The sequence below is a fragment of the Cryptomeria japonica genome, chromosome 3 (assembly GCF_030272615.1).
Source record: "Cryptomeria japonica chromosome 3, Sugi_1.0, whole genome shotgun sequence".
Lineage (NCBI taxonomy): Eukaryota > Viridiplantae > Streptophyta > Pinopsida > Cupressales > Cupressaceae > Cryptomeria > Cryptomeria japonica.
This window is the reverse complement of record NC_081407.1, coordinates 364,314,480-364,338,376: the sequence shown is the minus strand read 5'-3', so window position 1 is coordinate 364,338,376 and position 23,897 is coordinate 364,314,480. Positions and strand designations below refer to the sequence as shown.

The 23,897-nt window shown below is 35.0% G+C and overlaps 1 protein-coding gene across 1 annotated transcript in view; it reads left to right on the top strand.

Moving 5' to 3' along the window:
- LOC131080021 (protein-tyrosine-phosphatase IBR5) overlaps nucleotides 1-22,223 on the top strand; it is a 67,761-nt gene extending 45,538 nt beyond the window's left edge. The window contains exons 3-5 of the mRNA XM_058018106.2: nucleotides 20,196-20,253; nucleotides 20,352-20,458; nucleotides 21,557-22,223. Of these exons, the coding sequence (XP_057874089.1) occupies nucleotides 20,196-20,253; nucleotides 20,352-20,458; nucleotides 21,557-21,864 (473 nt within the window). The 3' untranslated portion in view covers nucleotides 21,865-22,223. The remainder of the gene's footprint in view (nucleotides 1-20,195; nucleotides 20,254-20,351; nucleotides 20,459-21,556) is intronic.
- The last annotated feature ends 1,674 nt before the right edge of the window (nucleotides 22,224-23,897 follow it).

The following is a 23,897-nucleotide window of genomic DNA, read 5'->3' as shown; positions in this document are numbered from 1 at the left end:
TGTTTTTAGACACCAATCAGCACTTTGTTTGTGGACCATAGCATCTGTTAAGATCTTCAAGTCACCTTCCACTATTGCTCTTCTCACTGAAACAGTCACATCCATTCCTAAATTTGTCACTGAGCTGTACCATTCTGCAAATTTGTTAGACTGTATTTGGGGGAAAGAACATCAAAGCAAGAATTTTGCCTCTAGAGTCATGAAGGATACACTCAATCCGTGACAAGTTCAGGTCACTCTTGGAGGTTCTACCAATATTCATTTGCAACCAGCCATTTGAAGTATACATCCACCTAATCTATTGTCTTGCTTTTTGATAATTCACTTTACTAGAGCACCTAACTCTTGAATGATTGCCCAATGCTGTAGGTCCTTGTGATCTTGTGAATCGATCCATTTTTTCTTTGGATGCACTAAGACCTGCATAATGTCCCAAGGAGTTATTTTCATTTTCCTTTTGATTTCTTTCAAGGAACATAATTAACCTTGAAAATTTCTCTGGTACCTTTCAAGTCAGATACCCCAATAAACCATAGCAAAAACCATGTTCCAAATGTTCCTAATAGCCTTTTGGCTAGTCATGATAACCTAGCTAGAAAGACAATCATGAAGGTTATTAGAAAAAAAATCAAGCCACATTAAAGCACATGATCATCCCATGCCACTTCCTGGGTGACAAGGCGTATTAGAAGTAAACAATTGATCTCTTATTCATGAGAGGGACCAAAATAGCCTCTTTTCTTCAACCTCTAAGAATCTTGTTCAAATCTGCAACCCACAGGAATACATATGCTTTAGGAACAGCTTTCAATTGCCAAATTTTTCATTAAAAACTTTTACCTACTTTCTAGTACAATTTGAGCAGGTGACAATGTCGGTGATTGTTTCATGGGCTTTGGAAACTATGTAAAGAGTACTGAAGTCTAACGACCTTTGGGGAACTTCCTAACTCTAAATCTCTGAAATGCTTCCAAATTCTTTTATTTCCCTGGCTTGTGTCTGGATTATCTGACAATCCTCAACTCTTATTCCCAGACCCCTACAATTTGGAAGTTTTCCTCAGTGAGTACATTAACTCTGGATATCGGTCAATTGGTTAGCTTTTTAACCACTCTGCTTTCTCATTTGTTACTAATTCTCCAAAAGAGAGCTCTCTGAATAAGAGATTGAGCATGACAGATGTTTTTCTATATCCCTAGATCCCTTGAAACTTTCAGGGTTGTGAATTATGTACTTTCATTAAATGACTCTAATCCATCTTGATGTTCCTAATGCCTTTTCCTCTGATCTTTTTCAGAAATCATACCTACTATCAAGCTGCAGGAGGGAGGTTTTATCACTCTCATGTTCTATTCTAGAAAATCCTGTTAAGCTCCTTTAGGACCTTTGGACCTTACAAAATATAATATTGGTAAGCATGCACTGATTGTAAGACACATTTACAATCACATTGGAGAAGGGGACAAGAGTTAATTGCCCCACAGCCAAAAGCGACTTGTCCTTAACCCAATGAGCTTGCTTCAAACCTTATCAACCAAACTTTCCCAAAACTGGCTTTTAACCACTCCCTTAGAGAAACAGATCCCAAAGTAAGCATTAGAAAGACTTTCTCCGTTGCTAGGATTTGTGTGTGATAAACTTGGTCTGCAGTTTTCACTTCCTTCTATTGATCATTTAAATGAAAGATCCATATTTATGGATAATTTCCTGGATATGTCTACATTCCTTCAGTGTTCAGTCTATTGTTAACATGGTGTCATCAAGAAATTGCATGCAAGCACTAGCCTCTCCTCATGCCGAAATTATTATTCCGTTCAAATTTTTCTACTTTCCTCTCATAACATTCTTGCTAAAGCTTATGCAAGAATTATGTGCAAATATGGAGATAAAAGATCTCCTTGACACAAGCCTTTGGAAGACTTAGAGAACTTGTGGTGGACCATGGAAGAGTTAGAAAACTTGTGGCCGACCAGAAGACCATAGAATAAAGGTAGCATACCACTTTTTTCCTAGGCTCAAAGAAGAAAGGACATAAAGGATATGCATAACATTTATAATTGATTGGCTAATCCGTACCAAGTTGTCAGCCATCAATTTGATGTTTTTTTGAGGGTCCGTTCCATTTCCAACTCAATACAAATCCTTGCATAATTTGGAGTTTCTCTTCTAAATTTTTCATTGGATATATTGATGAACCTTGCCACTAAGACACCCACAATGTGGAAGAAATTGTTTCTCTAAACTTCTTGCCATAATGTATATGGATGAATTCACACTTGGGCTTGTTACCTATAAAATTTTTAAACTTTGATAAGCCGCTTTCCTTCGCTATTTCTCTCATTCGCTCTTGTCGCGGCCTTTCTGAATTTCCTAACTTCTGTCGCGGGATTCTTAACTTTTAGAATTGCTCGATCGTCTGACCAACTTAGGGAAGTCTGCATAACGTCGATGCCTTGAGGAAGTCGGACTTGCGGTTGCTTTCGAAAGGAGTTTGATGGTTGTGAAGTTGCCTGATCCCCCGACTTTCCGACACTCCTCGTGCTGTGGTGAATGTCCAACTCTGTTGAGAATGTAAAGGACACCACTAATTCCAAGTAAGGACATTTGGTGAGGTAATATTAAGTGGTTTCGGTACCTTGGGGTGGCAGCACGAGTGATGGTACAAATAGGTCTTGCTTGGGTGCCGATGGAATTAAATGAGATTGTCAGATCGATAAGAATAATGGCCTCTTGCTGTCCCTCCTTCGACCTCGTCGATTGCCACGTCATGCATTGTTTTCAGGGAACAATTCAAGGGAAGATTTGTAAAGTACCGTCATTAATGGCCATTAAGCAATCAGGATACGAAAAAGGGTGGCGACATTGGTTACTTCATTTGATGCTGTCATTTTGCAGAAAACATTAAAGATAGCTAAAGGAGAAAATTGTTGTCATTTTTGCATGTATCAGAATGGTCTTGCCTCATGACGGTGAACTGCTATTTCATAACCCAGATTTGAATTGGCCAGAGAAAGAGTAGGAGGATATAGTTCGACAGTTATGGTCTTTTGCATGGAAAGCACGAACTAATTTTGGTGGATATAGGAGGGCCGTCACCATATTAGGTAAGATTGCAGAACAAGTTGAAAACCACGAACAATGTTTGCAAGACGAGCTAGCAGTAGGAAGAAACCCGAATAATTAACTTTGTCAAAATTGTGCTCCGTGCTAGGAAAGGTCCTGTGATGCAGCCCGATGTTGACCCAGTGTAGGGACATATTCTTTTGAAGTTGTCTGACTTTTTCTGAGCTACTATTTTTGATTGGGAAGAATTCGAAGATATCCCGTTGATGCTGATCGAAGAAGAAGAAAAGGTAGATGAGATTGATAGACGAATTGTGGAGCGGAACTCGATACTCGATGATGGAGCCTGAGCCTGGTGATCTTATAGCCTTATCTGTTGTGAAGCGGTTTATATTTTGATGTTGCTCTATAGAATTTTTGTTTTGAAATGGTCATGTTCAAGACCGTTATCTTTAGTAACCGTTTCTTGGAAACGGAAAAGACAGGAGGATAGTAGCTATAAATAGGTAGACTAGTTAATTTCAATGGATCTTTTGGGCAAACTTTGTTTTTCTCATAAGAACAAAATCTTTTATGCATGTGGTTATCTGCTATTTTAATATAGAAGAACTACTGGTGGCCTTCATATATTCATAATCTTTGAATTATGGTGTGTGAATGCTTTTCTATTCTTTGAAATGGATGTCAGTTGGTGAATTTATATTGAAGTGGTGGATGATTTGAAATTTCAGTTACTATGGAATATTATTTGTGAATGGTGTTTCATAGTGGCTTTATATTTGAAAATCTGAAAAATCCTAAAAATAGTAGTTAGTATTGTGAATGCCTTTACAAAGCCTTTTGGTTAAAAGCATATGAGTTGTTTACTTATTCATTGAAAATCATTAGAAGGTAGCTGCCACCTCGTAAAATAAGTAGAGAATTAGCCAGTTAATAGTTTGTTAGACTGGTTCGATTGTGGTTACATTTGTCATCTCTGTGGGCGTGAGAATTTAGAGTTAGGTGACAAATCTGTTAACCAACAGGGCTATAGATTGCATTTCTTCTAAATTGTCAAATCAGAATTGGGTACAGGTACATGTGCATGGGTACGGTATGCTGGTGCAGCAGCATTTTTTTGGGGGAGACTGAGAGTATGCCCCTGCATAAAACATACAAAATTTGTATCTACACATATTTGCAGCCCAAAAATAAGAATAAAATATATTAAATATTATATAATATATAACAACTAATAATTAATTATCAAATTACTAGCAACATATACTTTTGACCTGGACCTATGAACTGGTGAGGTCACAAATGAGGGACCTCACCCCAGCATAAACACTCAACAATAATATCCCAATGGGGTTTGAACCTTGGTGGCATTTTTTCAACACCACCGCATTCAAACCATCACACTATGCCAATACTGGCATATAATATTTATTATTTATTATTTATTATTCATAAATTAATTTATAAAATAATAAATATAAATTGAACTATTAAATTGTACATTTATATTTAAACACTTATATAAAACATAAATTTATTATTTAATAATTTATTAATATTAAAATTTGTTTATTTAGATGTATATTTAATATTGTCATTTATTATGTATATAATTTTACTCAATATTAATATTTAATTATACAGTGTTAAATTTTAAAACCTAAAAGTTAAAACTATTAAAACTAAATTATAAATTTATAGTTTAAGTTTATATTAACACATGAAAACTAAAAACGAAAAATGCCAAAACTGAAAAATGTGGTTGAGTTGGTGGATTGGTCAATCAAAATGATCAGCAGTGAGCCAGTGGTGATGTTTTCAAAACATGGTCATGTGTATGTGCCTCAGAGTCTGTGACAATCATTCAACACTGTCCATTTGACATTTGTTACCAATGAATTATTTCTCTCAGGCTCTAGCTGTTATCTGCCGCTACTTAACTTTTTCAGGTCAAAAGGTTAAAATAAAAACGATACATGTTTTAAAATAATGGGCTAGGCTTGTCACTTTTACCCATCAAAAAATTGGGATTTTTTTCCCAAAAAACTGTGCCCACCTTCCAAATCATGTTGGAATCTTCTGGGAAATGCCATGTTGACAGTCGATTTGCTTGGATTCAGCAAGAAAATGTTAAAAACATTTTGCCCTTCAAAATCCTAAACCCAGTTCAATTTCACATGGGTTTTGGGTAGTATCTAATTCCATGGTGTACTATAACCAGAAGCGGTAGAGATATTGGCTGATTCAGCAACTTATCATTTTTCAGTTGGCAGAACCTGACATGCCATTTACTGTACCAGAATTGGTAGAGATATTGGCTGATTCAGCAACTTACCATTTTTCAGCAGGCAGAAATTGACATGCCATTATGTCATTATAAAACATGTATTTCCATAATTTAATGGCCCTGTTTCCTAAAAAGATTCTTTTCCTATCCTTTTCATTAGCATAGATGATTATGAAATAATATTGTGAGAAGATCTGATTTTGCAGTCCCCTTAAATTAGTCTTCTCGTTCTTTGCTCCTTTAAACAGATCTTCCATCAAGATTTGAATGCCTAGAAACCTCCATATAAAAACCTTTTGTGGAGAACTTGTGCGAGTTTCTTTCTGATCTCTCTATGTTGTGCTCCGAAATGGAGATATCATCCCTAACTTCCAAACATACATTTGGAAGTTTCTGATTCATAATTAGTTTTATCTATGTTCCTTAGGGATGTGTCCCTTGCCGAATGTGAACCTATCCCCCACATGGGACATTTCGGGGATGCACTGGTAGATCCCCTATTTCCCAAAAAGTTTAGAAACATCCCTGTTATGCACAAATTTTTTATGGGAAACTTGAGTATGTTAGCCATCCCCTAACATAACCAGGCACATTTTATTTACATTCGAAAAATGAACTACATCCTTTTAATGCATGTTGATTTATGACATGCCCATCAACCATTTACAAAAAATCAAGAAACATTTATGTTTATCCTCCATCAATTAGGGTTAAGCACAAAGGTTATGTCCTCACACTAAAAGGTATCATGGCTAGGGCTTTTACAGTACCAACGCTGAACTACCATTAGCAAAGATCAAGCCTTACTTTCTAATAGAGTTTGCAACCCTCAGAGTTATCTGAAGTTTTCAAGTCATTTGTCTAGATTTTTTTGATATGAAGCAGAAACAACTCACATTCATTTTTATGCTGGATCTATGCCATCAACCTTGAAAATTGGTAGCTACTTGTTACAGAGCCACACATTACTTAGCATGAGTCGACAACACTTGACTATAAGTCTTACCAAGTAATAGACCAATGATTAATCATGATCATGACATGGACCAAACACATATCCCCTGTTGCAGATCTCTGCATCTTCACATTTGAAGTCACAGTCAAGGATTATCTTGTTTCATACATTGGACAACCTGTTCAGTATACAAGGACTGCCACAAACAAAGTTGGCATTCTACATTCATTATACTGCTGAATATGAGTTAAGTCATAGCGGGCAGGAAAGGCCAATTTCATAATGCAAAAATGTATTAATCATGCCCTGCATGGACAACTCAGAACAATCCCATCTATTAGTATCCCAGCTGAGGACAAAGTGGAACATAACTAGTTATCTTTCTACTTAACCGTTCCTCTGTTAATAAGTTTGACAGCAGAAAATGCAGTTTGGAAGGCTTCAGGAAAATTATAATAATAAATCCCTCACCTGAATACACACACCAGTCAGGTATGTCTTTATTGACTCATGCTTGCTTTGTCTAGATGCCCAGGTTATCATAATATGAGGACATTTTTCCACCATTTTAAGAATGTCAAAAGGTCTCTATCTGTCTTCTTTAGATACTTTGACTAGATATGCTTGCTTTGTATCCAATGTTCTTTCTTCCATTCAGGTGTCAATCATTTAAGACGATCAGAGCTCCTTCGGTTTAGTCGTGTAGAATCTAGATTATGCCCTTCTTGGCACTGGATGTGCTGAATGGGCTGCATTAATTAGTATTTCTTATTAGGACTTTTTTAAACATGCTCGGTAATGCCTTTCAGCCTATACTACTTGGCAGCTCAGTTGTATCATATATAGCACCTATATGTTTGCCAGTTCAGCTGTCTCTACAAAGGGATTCAGATTGGAGATGTAGTATGACTTTAATCAGTCAGAGACAGGGTTCTTCTGTCTTGGATTTTAGGATTGCTACCTTGACAGCTTTCTCATGGCCATTGGGGGAACATTTGATGCCACCATGAATTAGTCTGTTGAGTCCCATTGGTCTTGGCCATTCTCCTGTAGGCATTATCCAACAGGTACTTGGTATTTATTTCTCCTTCCTTTTTTCTGAGGAAAAGGATACTTAGCTCTTTCTTTTTGGGCTCAGATGTAACATATTTCCACTGTTTGCCACATGGTAGCTCTATTATACCTGCGTTTTATACCTGTTGTAACATGGTAGCTCTATTATACCTGCGTTTTATACCTGTTGTAACAATTCTATCTTTTCTATCTTTTCTTTCTGTTTATTCTTTTACATAATTGAGATAATACTGTTGTGGGCACTTTTACTTGGTAGCTCTTCCATTGGCACACTGTGCAGTACACTTCTATTGCATAAATAATGAACCAATTCAAAATACCAAGTACTGATCTTGGTTTGCAAAGTTTCTTAAGTGTAACAATATCAGGGGTTTTCATCTCAGTTAGTTTTTTGGTCAAGTATAATATGTTAGAGGCATTTAAAGTCCAAAGAAGCAAAAGTCGGCATTGAGTCGCGATTAATCGTGAATAATCGTGAATCGTCAGAAATGCCGATTTTTTCCCCAAAGTCGGGCCAAAAAATCGTTGACTATCAGTCAACGACTTTGGCCGATTGATTGCAGGTAGAACTCTGCAAAATCGTGTTTAAATCGTGTTTAACAATTGCGAAATATCTGCTCGGCTGAAAAAATGACATAAACCCTAAAAATCACCTGCGAAAATAGACCGATTCTGGGTATAGTTTGCATGGAATCAGTTAGGTTTGAAATTTATGTCCTTATATTTTTTGCTGGACGTGTTGACCTCTGCAAAACCTTAATGACTTTCTGTATCGCTGAAAACTGAAATCTTAAATATTTTTGTTTGCATTCTGAATAAGAGCCTCACCTTGTCTCGCTGCTTCACCTGGGAATTATAAATAAAAAATCGGAAATAACGTTTCTGCAACTGATAAAGCTCAAGAAATACGAGAATAAGCTTTCCGTGGTTTCCTTATTTTTGAAAACTTTATATTATCGAGAACTTTAAATTAAAATCTGAACTCAAATTAAAAACTATGACATCTAATTTGGGGGATTATAAACTTTATATATTTATAAAAAAATTATAAGCGACAATCCTTGCATTCATTTATATTATTATTTACTATATGTTTCATACATAATTAAAAATAATTTAATAATTGACATTATAAAATAATTTGTAAATTTAAATTATTAATATATTATATATTATATTAGTGTCTCATTTAATAAACTATATAAAATAATTATATAATTTAATAAAATTGTAAATTATAAATTAAAAATTTGTATCTTTATAGACCATTAATAAATGTAAATATAATAATATTTATTTTTAATTTATAATGTATATTATTTAATTTTTAATATATAATTAATATATATAAAATAATTTGTAAATTAAAATTATTATATATATTTTTTTCGGTAGGTAATAGGCCAAAGCCGCAATATTTTGAATTATTATTATTATTATTATGTTTGATTAGATTGACCCTAGACCTCCCCATTTTAATGGAAGGCCAAGAGTCTCAACTTAGAATTCCTCCTTAGATGTCCCTATTGGGAATTGAACTTGGGTCTCCACAGTGAGAACCCAATGTTTTAACCAGTTAAGCTCAACCCCTTGGACATTATATATTATATTAGTGTATAAAATTGTAAATTACAAATATAAATAATTTTAAATTTAAAAATTAAAAATTCCTATCTTAATAGACCATTAATAAATTTAAATATAATAATATTTATTTTTAATTTATAATGTATAATATTTAATTTATAATATATAATTATATATATATCGAATAATTTGTAAATCAAAATTATTATATATTATATTAGTGTGTCATTTATTAAACTATATAAAATAATTATATAGTTTAATAAAATTGTAAATTACAAGTATAAATAATTTTAAAAATTATAAATTAAAAATTCGTATCTTTATAGATCATTAATAATTGTAAATACAATAATATTTATTTTTTAATTTATAATGTATATTATTTCATTTTTAATATATAATTAATATATATTTAATTTATACTATATTTAAGTTTAAAAATATATTTATTTTTTAATATGTTTTTTGTATAGATGTACCAAACGTATTGAGTTCCTCCAAAAAATTTTGACATACCGATGTATTGTACCCACTTACCCCAATTTTGATTCCAATTTGGCAACCTACCTACATCTTTGTGCTATGGAAATGCCCTTAAATTTAAAAAGAAGTATTCTGTCTCTTTTTCTATAATTTTTTACCTTTTTTTTAATCCGATTTTTTCCCCATTTTTTCCCAATTAATTCCCGATTTTTTCAAAAAATCTTATACTTTTGTTTTGCCGATTAATTTCCTAAATGGTTAATACTTCCTTCAATATTCCAAATTTTGTTTCTCATTTGTCCTTGGTGATGGGCTTGCCCCTCCTGCTGCCAATAAATGTTGTGGTGCTCTGTTGATATCCTTTCTGAAGGTCAATCTTTGCTTCCTGCTGCGACTTCTGGGCTGTTGGTTTCCTTGCTCTGGTATTGTGTGTACCAATATCTAGTTGTGATTTGGCTGCCAAAGTTCTGACATGTTTGGCTAAATTCTTCTTTGATATCCTCCTTGTTATCACCACTAAATCTTTTCTATATTCCCCTTAGATATCCGATTTTGAGAAATCCTCTGCTGGGTGCGAGTAGTGTTATTGATTTCTTTCCATGTCTTGATAACCAAAATAAAATGAAATTGTAATAAAATGGCCTCAAGTAAAGTTAAAATAAATAAAATAAGGTCTCTTATAATTAAAATTTATTTTAAATAATTCCTCTCAAATATGAATCTAATGTCATGAAGAAAACTTGAAGAGCTATGTCTTTTGGAGGGAAATTCTATTCAAGAGATGCCATGCAAAGAGAAGGAAGCAATAAGCATAATTGATTATCCCTTCTATTCTCTGATTTCTATAGCTTCATGGAGCATTGGACTACGGTTCAATTAACTTGTGGACAAAAATGTTTGGAATTGGAGGACAACAACCTACAATTCCTTGGAGTGATTTCAGATAGAGATAATTATTGGGTATAATTGGTCTAATTTCAAATTGCAACCGAAGAATTATTCTTCAAATTGGAGTGCCACATCATGGCAACATCTAGGATTTGGCTGGAATGAACCTGCAAGATAGATCATGGCAATTTTGGGCATGTTGGGGGGTGTTTTCAAGATCAATTTGATGGTCTTTCATTCCCAAACAGGCTGTACCATTACCAATTCAGCAGTGAAATGCAGAAGTTTTGAGGAAATTTGGGATGGCATCCAAGTTGAAAGTCCAAATTTAAAGGTGATATTATACTGATAAAGTGAAAACAAATTTGATATACAAATTATTTATGGGCTAATAACTTTCTCTTGTGGTCATAACTACATTCTAAGGAAGGAATGACTCCACATCGTACATTAAATGAAGAATGCAATGCAATTCAAGAGATAAGACCATATGGATTATAAGATACAATACTTGTGTAGTTAGCCTTAGCTTTAGTAAGACTAGGATAAGGATAGGCTAAACTTATAATCACACATGTAGCCCAACTCATTGACGTAGTCCTAGCTTTGTAACTTATGTAGAGAAAATCGAAAATCACATGTAGAACTCAACTGACTAAACTAAAGCTCACTCAATCTCTATTTAAATGTTATATACAATAAATATGTAATGATATTATTAGATGGAGGAATCTACATTAGCTAGGCTGTTCTCTTGAGCTTGTTACTTGGATTTATATTTGGCTTTTTTGCCATGATTGATGAAAACATTGATTCCTTTGTTCCTCAAGAGACTAATGTAGTCTAGAGTCTTGTTCTGAGCCAACTCTCTTCTTGGCTTGTTGGCCAGTTATCTTTTAGCTTGAACACACCTTTTACTAGATTGTTTAGTATGGCTATGGGAATGCTTGGAAAATCAATTAGAAAATAGAACAAGATGACATTGTAACTTATGTTTGTCTGCGATTCCCATTTGTAAACCTCTTGTAATTTCGTGGCCTTAAATTTTCTTGTTAAAATCAGGTACTTGAATATTTTAGAAGCTGGAAATAAGTTTTCAGATTTGGCATTTGCATTTATGCATTTTATTTTGGATTTGTTAGTTGGGGTTCTTATTGGGGCTCCTACCCTTGATTTATGAGGATTTTATTTTGGATTTGTTAGTTGGGGTTCTTATTGGGGCCCCTACCCTGAATTATGAGGATTTGTTCACATGACCCACATCCCATACAATTCATTCTACAAGGTTATTGCATTAACTGATGCTCTACCAATGGGGGATAGTGCTGTAGTTCAAATTCCCATTCCTTCAACAACATTACATCCTCCTCGTCTTCTGTCTCTTCCAGTAGGGCGTCAACTTTGCTTTCTCCATCAACCACTTTGATAGTTTGGACACTTTCTCTTTATTAATACCAATATTGGAATCCCTACAAATGTTTGTCTACATCGCATTTGTAGCCTTAGATTAGGTCACCCTTTTCTTACTATTAATATCAAGTGAGTTTTTCCCTTGTGAATTTACTCAGTCATTAGGTTGTGATCTATTGATCCCAACTAATGAATGGGGAACAAGGATGATCAAGTTTTAAGGTGATGACTCTGGCAGAGGAAGAAGGATGAAATACCAAATGTTAAACTTTGGATGAAGAAAAATGGTAGAGTGACAAGGAAGTTGCGTTAATGAAGTTAAAGTGGTGAAGGGCTAACAAAATTCTACTCAGGAAGAAATCAAACTAAGGGGAAAAGAGGTGAAATTTTGCAGGGGTCAAGGAGAAAAGATGCCAAAGTTTGGCATGTCATGCTAAAGCCACACCACAAGTAAAACATGAGCTTTGTCACACTTTTCTAGTAGTTTTTCCAGGACAAAATGGCAATAAAGATGATTGAGTATAAAAGCACAACAAGGAGAAACATTGTTAAAGATTATTGAGTTCAAAAGCGCTACAAGTAGAAACATTGTTCTAAATAAATGATAATGTCACACTTAATTGGCGGCAATAGTAGTTGTCAGTTCTGACCAAGAGTGGTGGAGACAAGACAAATTCTGTTTAGTAATAACTTAAGTCAAATAAAGTTAAAGTGGTGAAGGGCTAACAAAATTCTACTCAGGAAGAAATCAAACTAAGGGGAAAAGAGGTCAAATTTTGCAGGGGTCAAGGAGAAAAGATGCCAAAGTTTGGCATGTCATCCTAAAGCCACACCACAAGTAAAACATGAGCTTTGTCACACTTTTCTAGTAGTTTTTCCAGGACAAAATGGCAATAAAGATGATTGAGTATAAAAGCACGACAAGGAGAAACATTGTTAAAGACTATTGAGTTCAAAAGCGCTACAAGTAGAAACATTGTTCTAAATAAATGATAATGTCACACTTAATTGGCGGCAATAGTAGTTGTCAGTTCTGACCAAGAGTGGTGGAGACAAGACAAATTCTGTTTAGTAATAACTTAAGTCAAATAACAGTCATGCTGCACTTTTACGTTGCGAGGCCAGCCCAAAAAGTGTGGCAAAGGATATTGGAAAAAACTCAAGTGATGAGCAGCATTCGTCAGTGGTTGTGCCAGTGATGAATTACTTTAAGGGTGGCAAGTTGCTTAGGAAACCATACCAAACTTAAAAGATGAAACATGTGTGGAGATCACATATGTTTAGTGGTTGAGCCAGTGAAAAAATGTGACTTAAGTGGCAATTCAATATCAAAAGCATGACCAACAAAAAAATAATTTTATTTAAAGAAAATTTCACACTTCTTACATGTCAATGTCAACATAAAAATGCAAGTGCAGTGGCAAATGGATGAGAGGACTGTGACCAGCATACAAAGGGAAACAATTATAAGTAGTCACACATTTTGCTGGCATGACTAGTTAAGGAAAGCAACTTATGTGGTAAAGAGATGGGAAAAATGTGCCAAGAGTTAAGTTGGGTTAAAAACAAAATGAATTTCACACTTTCAGTTGGCAAGACTAATTTAAAATGGAAACTCATATGGCTAAAGTAGTTCAAAACTGTGCCAGCCATGTAAGTCATAAATAGACCATTGAAGTGCACTTTTACCAGCCTTCAGCCCATCCAAATAAGAGGTGCACTCTTTCCAGTAATAAGCCACTAAGTGGCTTGTTTTCCTCTGGTTAAACTGGCTCATTTATGGGCCAAGTTATAAGTTTAAGTGCCCAAATTGTTTTTAGTTGGTAAACATTTAGAGGAGGATAAAGCTTAAGGGTTTTAAAGAAAAAAATCACTTAGAAGAAATGAGGCCATTATATCCCATTGTTCTATGAAAGGAAGAAAGCAGATCTAAAGTAGAGAAGAGCCTTTTTAACTCATTGAAGTATTTTATTTGCCTTTTTTACAAAAGGTAGAGACTAGGGTTGATTTAAAGCAGCTTTAAGGCTTTTATTATTATTATTTTTCTGGAAGCTTCTCTTAGAGAGCTTATAAATAAATGCTTTGAGCACATAGATTGGAAGGATAGTTGAGAGCATACTTATGTTGCAAAAATTGTTACTGAAGTTATTGTATTTTCATGGAAGTTAATGGATATTAGTCAAGCTTATGCTACATAAGCTATTATTAGTTTGTAATGTCCCCTAATTGGGAATGCCCTAAATTTTCCCTAATTCTCAATTTCCAAATAAACAAGTGGGATTGGAGAATACTTTTTCACTTTAATTGAGGCCTTGCAAACAAGTTAGAAATCATTCACAATCATAATTCATAAAATAGATCTCTTTAATGAGGAATCATCGAGCATATATTAGATATATAGATCTAATTGCAAGATTGCTTAAATCAGTTTGAGAAGGCTCAACCATAGAAGAGGTACGATAGGATGACTCGATAGGGTGCCCTAGACATCCTCTACCCTAGGCCCAAGAGTGAATATACCATTCCTCTTGGCCTCATGTGGCTCGTGCCATCCATATGAGGTGGAGTACCAAGTGAGGTGTCCTATAACTGTTCCCCTCAATCTTGCCACTTGTATCCTACTTCCATGATTGAACATTCTTAATGCATTCATTTACTATGATAGAGAACATGAGGAGCATTTACAATAGGGTGCCCTGGAAGTCCATCCATTCTATAAGCCCAAAGGCAGTACCCTTTGTACCCCTTTGGCCCCATGGGACTCCCCGGTCATATACCATAGGTGGCGTACCTAGAAGATGACCCCAACATCATTCCCCTACGTCATGCTATTCTTCTCTCCCGTTATCATTGAAAACTCCTTTCTTGTGTACTTCAATAACTACCTCATATAGGGCTTGGAGGGAAGATTGCAATAGGGTGCCCTTCACTCAACCCTAGGCCCAAGGTCAAGGCCTTATTCTCCTTGGCCTCATGTGGTCCTTAACTGATGGTCCTCGGCCATCATCATGAGGTTTCCTCATGGTCCTTAACCATCTTTACAAGGCACCATACCTAGTGAGGAGTCTTTAATTGTTCCCCCTCCTTGCACTTCTTTCCTACCTAACATGGCCAATTAATATAGGTATATAGCATTCATATCTTATCAATAATTTATGCATTTATCAAAATATATATATTTTCAATCACATATAATTATTGTACACATAAGTATATTGATAAACTAATTCTACATGCAATGCATATATATATTCACATTCGCATTCGTAGGCATAAGTAATCTAACTATTTCCCATATAATTAACATAACACATAGATGTGTTAAGAAGTTAATCCTGCATACCACACAAACTTGATATATGAGTATTTAATCAGATATGCTGTGGGCGAGTATCTCTGCTGATGATCGATCTGCTGCTACAGACATTGGTAAAGATCTTGTTAATCTAATTACATCATTGTCCAATGTTAATCCAGTTGCTGTTCATTTGTTCTGATTTCTGTAATTTTGGGTCTGCTTATTAGTCTGCAAAGAGCAGAAGAGTATTGTTTTTTACCCCTCCTCAAATGAGACCTTCTTCCCTTTAAATCTTCCATTGTGAGGGAGAAGTCACACGTCTTCAACATGCCTGCTCTTCGAAAGAGTCACAACCTTTCACAATCACCAACCTTCGAAAGAGTCACAACCTTTCATAATTTCTGACCTCCTTTGGAAGAGTCACTTCCTTATTTACTTCCCATTCCTTCCTTCTTCCATTGACTCTTCCTTGATTCACATGCTTCCTTCTTTCTTTTCTCCTTCTTCCCCCTTATCAAATGAGGTTCTCTTCTCCCTCTTATATCTCATGTTCGAGGGAGTCACAACTTTTCATTTCATGCCTTTTGACCATTCATCAATTTAGTTAAATTTTAATTATATTTAATTGTATATTTTAATTTAAATGTTATTTTTATTCTTTTGTATTTTAATTTTATTATTATTATTTATTGTTAAATCCTATTTCAAAGTGGGGACATTACATAGTCAAATTCTAAGTCACAAGGTTCGAATTCGAATTCGAAATCGACGGCCATGAAATTCGGATGAAATTCGACAAGGGAAAAATTCGAAAAAAGAAATCGGATAAAAATCGCCTTATATAATTTTGTTTATTTTTTAAATATATGTATACTTCTGGTAGGAGAAGATGCGACGGCAGCGGCTCAGCCAGGAGAAAATGCGACGGCAGCTGGAGAAAATCCAACGGCCACGATGACCTTTGAAGCCACGAAAGTGAATACCCGAGTGCGACCCAGCAGTTGCGGAGAATACCAGTGAATCGCGACCCAGCAGTTGCAGATACAAAGCATACCCGCGACAACGCTTTATAGAGAATCTGCCAAAAATCTTTAAAAAAAACCCTAAATGCTTTTCGGAAACCCTAGAAAAACGTTTTTAAAATTTTAACTTTAATAAAAAAAAAATGATGTCATGGCCATCCGATTTTTTGGTCGAATTTGAAAGAATTTTTCATATTAGTTTGAAATTCGATAAAAATCGGCCCTCATCTTTGAAAATCGCCGATTTCTGTGACTTAGGTCAAATTCATTGTAATTCTGCATGTTTGTAATTTCATGGAGTAAATTGACAGTAGATTGTTTTGAGTCACACTTTGAATATTGGTAAAATTTGTCTTTTTAAATTGCATCTTTGAATGTAATTATTTATTTTCTTCATGAAATTATGTGATGTTTGCTTGTCTGATTATTCTTGTTGATGTAGATTTACTAGTGTCTGATACAGCCAGTAGTCTGCTTTCATCTGTTTTTTTTCTTGCAAATCTGTGTTGCAACTGAATGCTGGTGTTTGCATTAGTCAGTATAAAGTTGTCTTCATTCGTGCTTAATAGTTTGTCCTCCATAAATCTGCAAATCTTGTTGTGGGTCTTGACTGTTGAGAGTTTGGTGCTGCATTTATGTAGTAAATTAGATATATATGTTTATTGCAAAGTCCATATTGAAATCTTCTACAGTGTGCATATTTATAAATTTTGATAGTTTTAGGTTTAGTTAGATCTCAGGGAGCTTCCATATAATTTGAAGAATGTTTCTACCATAGACACTATTTCGTATTTGTGTTGTCTGGAAAAAAACAAATTAAAACACTACACTCCTTCAATCTCCTCCTATAGGGCAGCTCCTCCATATTCCTACTTTATTTCCTCCATTGTCACCTCTCGGCCTACTGAACACTATCACTAAAGTGGAAATATCAGACATCATGCCACTACCAGTGGTAAGATGTCCTTGGGGAGAATTGAATCTTGGTCTCCAACATGAGAACCAAGTGGTCCTACCAATTGATCACAACCCCTTTGATAGCAAACTCCATAATGTATTGGTTATAGCATGGTTTTAAAACTCGTGGACTCGCCACGGACTCGCGAGTCCATGGGAGCCACGAGTCGACTTGCGAGGCGAGTCCATCTGAAAGACTCGCGAGTCTTTTGCATGGACTCGCGAGTCTTTCAGATGGACTTGCGCGACCCAGAAAAAATGTCATGCAAGCTTTAAAATTGAGTTTAACATGTGAAAAAACTGGTATCTCCGTCAGGATTCATATATGGAATATAACATTTAAGTATAAGTCTTATACTTTAAGTTATATTCCATATATATTGTCAGGATGTTTGAGAGTGGTTTCGGACCTCCAGGAGTTATAATGCAAAATCTAGTTTTTGGAGGATTCTTCAATTTTCCAGACTTAGTCAAATTTCAGGATCCTTCGGCGATGCCCCTTGACCCCAACTTGGGGACCCCCGTCGAAAAATATAGGGGGAAATTGTGCCGATGGAAGTAGGGAAAATTTAACCTTTGAGTCTGATTAGGCTCCATATAAAAGCATAATTAGCATTGAAGAAATCTTGGTATTATACATTTTAGAGTTGAAAGTTTGAAACTATGAGTATGTGACATGTGTAATGTTTCAATTATGGCTCTTATGTTCTCTAAATGCATTAATTTCTTTATGTTTTTTTGTAAAACTACGGTTTTTTTTTTTGCCGAGTCTTTCACGAGTCTTTCACGAGTCCGAGTCCGAGTCCGAGTCCAAATTTTTGGTTTGCCGAGTCCGTGGCGAGTCCGAGTTTTTCAACTATGGGTTACAGCATACAACTTATTATGAGATGCTATGGCTGGTGCCTTCTGCAGTCAATCAACATATCTTTTTTTCACAAACAGAATATTATTCTAAATTATTTCTTATTAGTAAATATGAAATCATTAAATATAATGGTGGCAAAAAGGTTAGTAGCTGTGTGCAGCAAAATGTGTGTTATAGTATAAGCAAGATCTCTGGAAGACTGCAGATGTCCATCAGACATCTTATAGTTAACAAGATAGAAGCATTAGTATAATTAACAGAAGACATGCAGAAAATATAGATTTGCTGATATTAGTAAAAATTCAATTACCTGTCAATCAACATGAGGCCTGTAGTCATTTCTGGGCATTCTCAAACATATCATTCTATGCAGACCTACATCGAATTTGTCTGTAAAATGTGGGTGACACAAGTAAATGCTATCTTATGACCTGCTAGAAGATGATTAATTTGTTGAAGATCTTCAACTTTAATTTTGGGTCTCCTGCCATCTTTTCTTAACATGATGAATTTGATGTTAAAGTTATTTTTATTGAAATAAAATCAGAATGGAATTTAATTTTCAGGAAGAGCTTATCCATGTGCCTGACAATTATAAATACTATAAGGGTGGTGAAGTTTGACATTAAAGTCTAGGGATAATCAATGGTCTGGTTATTGGGATTAAACTTCACACAGTTGGTGTGACATTAACTAGGAAGTCATTTGTAAATTTCCCTTAATATTTTCTCCAGATGTAGGAGAAAAAATTGCTGATTTATTAGAGAGTTTTAGTGTGCATATTATCTTTGGACAGTTACTTTATAGTTTAAAAAAATATATTGTTCCACCTAAAATGGCGATTGACAAATGTAGCGGAACACACAAGTCTATAATACAAACATAAAGTAAAAGCCATTTAAAAGTTGAAAAACATCACAAGACAACCAAACCACTGGAAAACCATAAAGTTGGCCAGGTTTTTGTCCTTTTAACTAAATAAATTGCTGAGATAAAATATGCACCTTGCAATTGCAATTGTGAGGTATGCTTAGAAACTAAGTCACAAGGTTCGAATTCGACAGCCATGAAATTCGGATGAAATTCGACAAGGGAAAAATTCGAAAAAAAATTCGGATAAAATTCGCCTTCTATAATTTTGTTTATTTTTAAATATATGTATACTTCTAATAAATTATCAGAATAGCGACCCTTGTTGGAGAAAATCCGAGGGCAACCCAGCAGTTGCAGACACCCATGACCCAATAGATACAAAGCATATACAAAGAATACCCACGATCAGCTGAGTTGTGTTTAGAGGTGGATAGCAGTGCTTTATAGATGAAATTCAATTTTTTTTATAGAAGTTTGAAATTCGATTAAATTCGAACCTCATCCATGAAAATCGCCGTATCCTGTGACTTTAAATAAAATGGCTTCAGTCAACTGTTTTAAACAAGACGGGTATTTGTCAATCGATAGTTTGTTGAAATTGGGACCCAATTTGTGGTGTGTTGTTCTTACAAACCCAGCATGCTATTCAGGTAATTTGCAATTTGTTTTTAACGACTTTGGTCCATTGGCCAACCTATCAATATCTCAGCTTTGTACTTGTTTTGGGCTTAGTTAGAAGGAAAATGAAACTGGATAGGCTGATATTCCAGGAACCTCACACATGGATGGGCACTGAAACATCCACACTACATATATATTAGAAGTAGCTTTTAATTTTCAAATTTTGCATTCAAAGAGATAACAAAATCCCTGGATGGGTTAGACCATTTCTAAAGAGTTTTGGCTGTGATCCACTACTGTTTTGGAAACTATATATATGTATATAGAAAATCCCTGGAAATGGCAAGAGGTTGTGTTGAAATGGTCTGGATGTGCCTCGGCATTTCCAAAATGTATTAGGCATGATCCATTGCCATTTGGAAATTGTGAGTTGGGATCCCCAGTGACGTTTTCTACAAATGTTTTTTTTGTTATAAATAATATACTTACAAGTGAGAATTATTCTGCCATATTGAACCATAAGTGTTGGTTCTTTCTAATATTGCTGGTTATGAGGCAGGTAACTTGTCTCTACAAAGTTTATGCTGGATAGGTGGGGCTGGCATTCTTGATTCTTGATGTTCTATTATCATTGTTTAATTTGAATCTTTTTCAAAATCTTCTTTTTCATATTATAGCTCTGGACTGTTTGCCTTGTATTACCTGCATTCAAACCAATGAGATTCAATTTTGTGTTCTTTTCTGGAATTAATAGTGGAACATATATATGTTTTCTGAGGGTTTGACGTCAACTGGCTTTCATTGTTTAGAGCAATGCAATAAAGACAAGGTTCGAGTACTTGTACACTGCATGTCAGGGAAGAATAGGTCAGTATGATTTCAAACATATTATACATTTTAAGATATTTATAGCTTTATTTAAACAGGGAGGATTGGACTAAGTTCCATTCTCATTTCTTTGACAGATCTCCTGCTATTGTGATTGCCTATTTGATGCGATACAAGGGATGGAGACTTCCTGAAAGCTATCAGTGGGTAAAGGATCGAAGGCCTTCAATTAACTTGACTTCAGGTATTTTAATTCCAGGATGAAAGGCGAGTGTGTTTAGTAAGCTTTTTTGAATCTCTCTTTACAAGCTAAGAAAGATAACAGTAATGAAAATTTTTAAGTAGACAAAAAGCTTCATTATATCATCATTAGATTTTATATTTGGAACTGTCTACTTTATGTCACAACAATTCGGAAAAGGGTAGAGGTGTTTTCTAAGCACAGGAAAACATGGTGCTGTCTTGACCTTACTTTGATTTGACTTGTGTCTTGGAATTCTGCAATCCTGCTTAATCCCAGTAGTGTTGTTCTGCACATGAAGTTGACCTTAATTTGATTTGACCTGTGTCTTGAAGTTCTGCAATCATGCTTAATCCCAGTAGTGTTATGCTGCTTGTGAAGTTGAATATAAATCTGTCCAGTTTTTGATAGTTGATGTTCTCCTAGGATTATCCAGAATGGCCCCAAGCTCTGATCATCACCCTAATGGCATTATCAGATTCTGCTTCTTCTGCAGTTATAGATGATGACATAGTTGGCCCTCCTGGCCCAAGCATTGCTATAGATATGTGACATCATGAGCCTTCAATTTCCAGTCTTCTGCTCCAGTCGCCAGATTTTATATTCACTTGTTCCTTGTTTTATTGACAGTTCCTTCACTTACATGACTATTTGTGCTTATTCCTTATGCTTGCACTTTAGAAGTACCCCTCGTGTTATGATTACATTTCTTTAGTGCTTAATGTTAAGTTTGTATTTATAACCTATAATCTGTGCACCCTAGTACTTTTCTAATGTAACTGACTGCTTTTTAAAATTCCATGGTCCTACTTTTTGGTTTTCTGTGGGTTCTGATTTCTTTCACATGATTCAGGCCAGCCATCGATCATATGCCACCATGTTAGATTTAACAGATCTGGAAAATAAAAGTTACTATGTTAGGAGTCAGGACTAGTTTTTTCTCTTCTATAAGCAGACTCGGGGAAATAAAACTATATTTGCCTCAATTATGCTGCTAAATTTAGCAACGGCCTTGAAATCATGCTAGAAGTGGTCTTAGTTATAGCAGTGTTGTAATATTTTTTGTTGTTATTAATAAAATTGTTAAAATATTATTTGCAGCTGTGCTTAAACAATTGCAAGATTATGAAAAGGAAGTGTTTGGGGAAAATTCTTCATCAACCCCAATTTTCATGACTCCAAATGGTCTGGCATTTGGGTTTGGATATGAAAATAACACACAGGCTGCAGCTTCTCCTCCAACGTTTTTCCAGCCTATAGCCAATCCAATTTTTGATCTTGGTGCAGCAAATTCTCAAAGTCCTGGGAGCTTTGTTTTTGGATCTGGAAGACAAGATCAGCAGATAAGTAATACACCTTTGGGTAGCATAGATGGAACTCCAATGGATAATAGTATGGATAGCACTTGAAACTTGTACGTGCATTTATATACCATACATTGTCAATTACACTATTGTGACCTGAGTCATTGAGAAAACAATGTATAGCTACACTTTTATATTCAGTTTGAAGAGTACATGCCATACATAGGATCGCTGATAGGACCTGTCTCAAATTTCTGATATAGGTTGGTCATTTGTTTGTAGTGGCACCTCAATTGTTGGCATCAGTAACTGGGTAAATTATCTCAGGATTCCTGTTAAATGTATACCTTCGGATCAGGCAATGAGCCTTGGTGAGTTCAACTATAAACTAAAGATGGCACTTACTTTGGCTTGTTTGCAATATGTTATCATTTACATTGTTAATAGATTCATATGTTTTTGAATTGAGCATGGTCAATGGTCATGTATTAAATACTCCAGCTATAGCTTTTCAACTAAAATGCCTGTATTTGGGCATCGCATTGTGTATGAGCCTTTTCAGCGTAAGTATATAATTCATGTTACTGTAATAATACAAAGTGCATGACATATAAATATGGTTGGTTCATAAGTTTCTTATGGTGGCTGTTAAAAACGCAAACCAATCTGGAAAGTTACTACAAATGTCTATGCTCTATATCCATTTTCTGTTTAGCAACTAATTTGAAAAGCTAGAAAATAATATGGTTGTCATAATGTCTTTATGTTCTAAACTATATCTATGTGTGCAATGGAGATTAGCATGTTTATACCTATTTCTAGTTGAGATCACATATATTTGTGAAAAGAAAATGATATGATCATTGATGTCAAATGTTTGCACTCTTTAAAATTTGGCACCGAAAGCAGGTGATTTGTAAATGTGGTTATCTGGCATGTATTTTCTGGTTATTCTACCCTTTAGTGTCTGGATTTCTTTACCAAAGGGCTATAAATAAGTAAGGTGATGATCTTGTAGCGAGTGAGAATACTATTGATACATCCCAGAAATGAAAACAGAGTAATTCCATTAAAATCTGTTAGTCCTACTCTAATTATGTTTGTTGCAACTTTCGTGACATGGGATGCTATCTCCTTGCTTAGCCATGATATATATAAGAGTTGCTCCAATCAAAATTAGATGAGCTTTTATGTCATGCACTTTGCCTTATAAAGTGGCTCAGATGTAAATATTCTGTGAAATATGGTAAGCATAGAAATTATATACAACGGAAAATACTAGCGATGCACCTAATTTCCTTTAAGACATGGACAAATCAAGAATATTGCCGTTCTGTGTTGGCAGAGTAATTATTCCCTTTCTTTGACAAAAGGGACAAATACAAACATCATGTTTCCCCCAAGGGTTTTTAAGAAAATATGATATGACACAAACAACAATGAACAACACATTGACCTAGGATGCATCTCACTGAACCAAAAACATATTGTATGTCACATTTTTAATGAAAATACTAATCAAACTCAACATGAGCAGTTGTATTTATTTTAAAAGCTAGACTGTTTCTGAAACAAACATCTAGCACTTATAATTAGAGAACACAAAGACCAGAAATCATAATAATAGAGGGTGCACTATTGGCCTTATCTGGATCTAGTTAGATATAAGCTGTGTTAATAATGAAGGATAGATGAGCCAATGGTTGCTAGCCATGGTAGACAAATGATCAAGGCAATAATATTTATTGAGTCCTCTCATAAGGCTTCACTGCCAGCTGGTATTGTTATAAAATATAGTTTAAAACTAACTATTTTATTGCCTTTTGGGATGAAAGCTATGTTATTGCGATTTTAAGAGGATCTTTTTGACAAAAAGGGTTGCTATGCATATATAGCGTGCACTTACCTAAATCAAGGCACCTTTCTTTTTCCTTTTTTCACTTGTGAGGTCAAAGGGGTTTCAACCTCTTGCAAGACCCAGAGACGGTGCTTTCTGACGTACTGTAGAGGGTTATAAAGCCAAGTGCGAATATTTTTGAAGGGAAAAAAGGTTAAGGTGTAATTAGTTTGGGAGGACTGAACTAGCAAAATCAAGCCGTACACTCAGCTTGACGATACACACCTCTGGTTTTGACCAG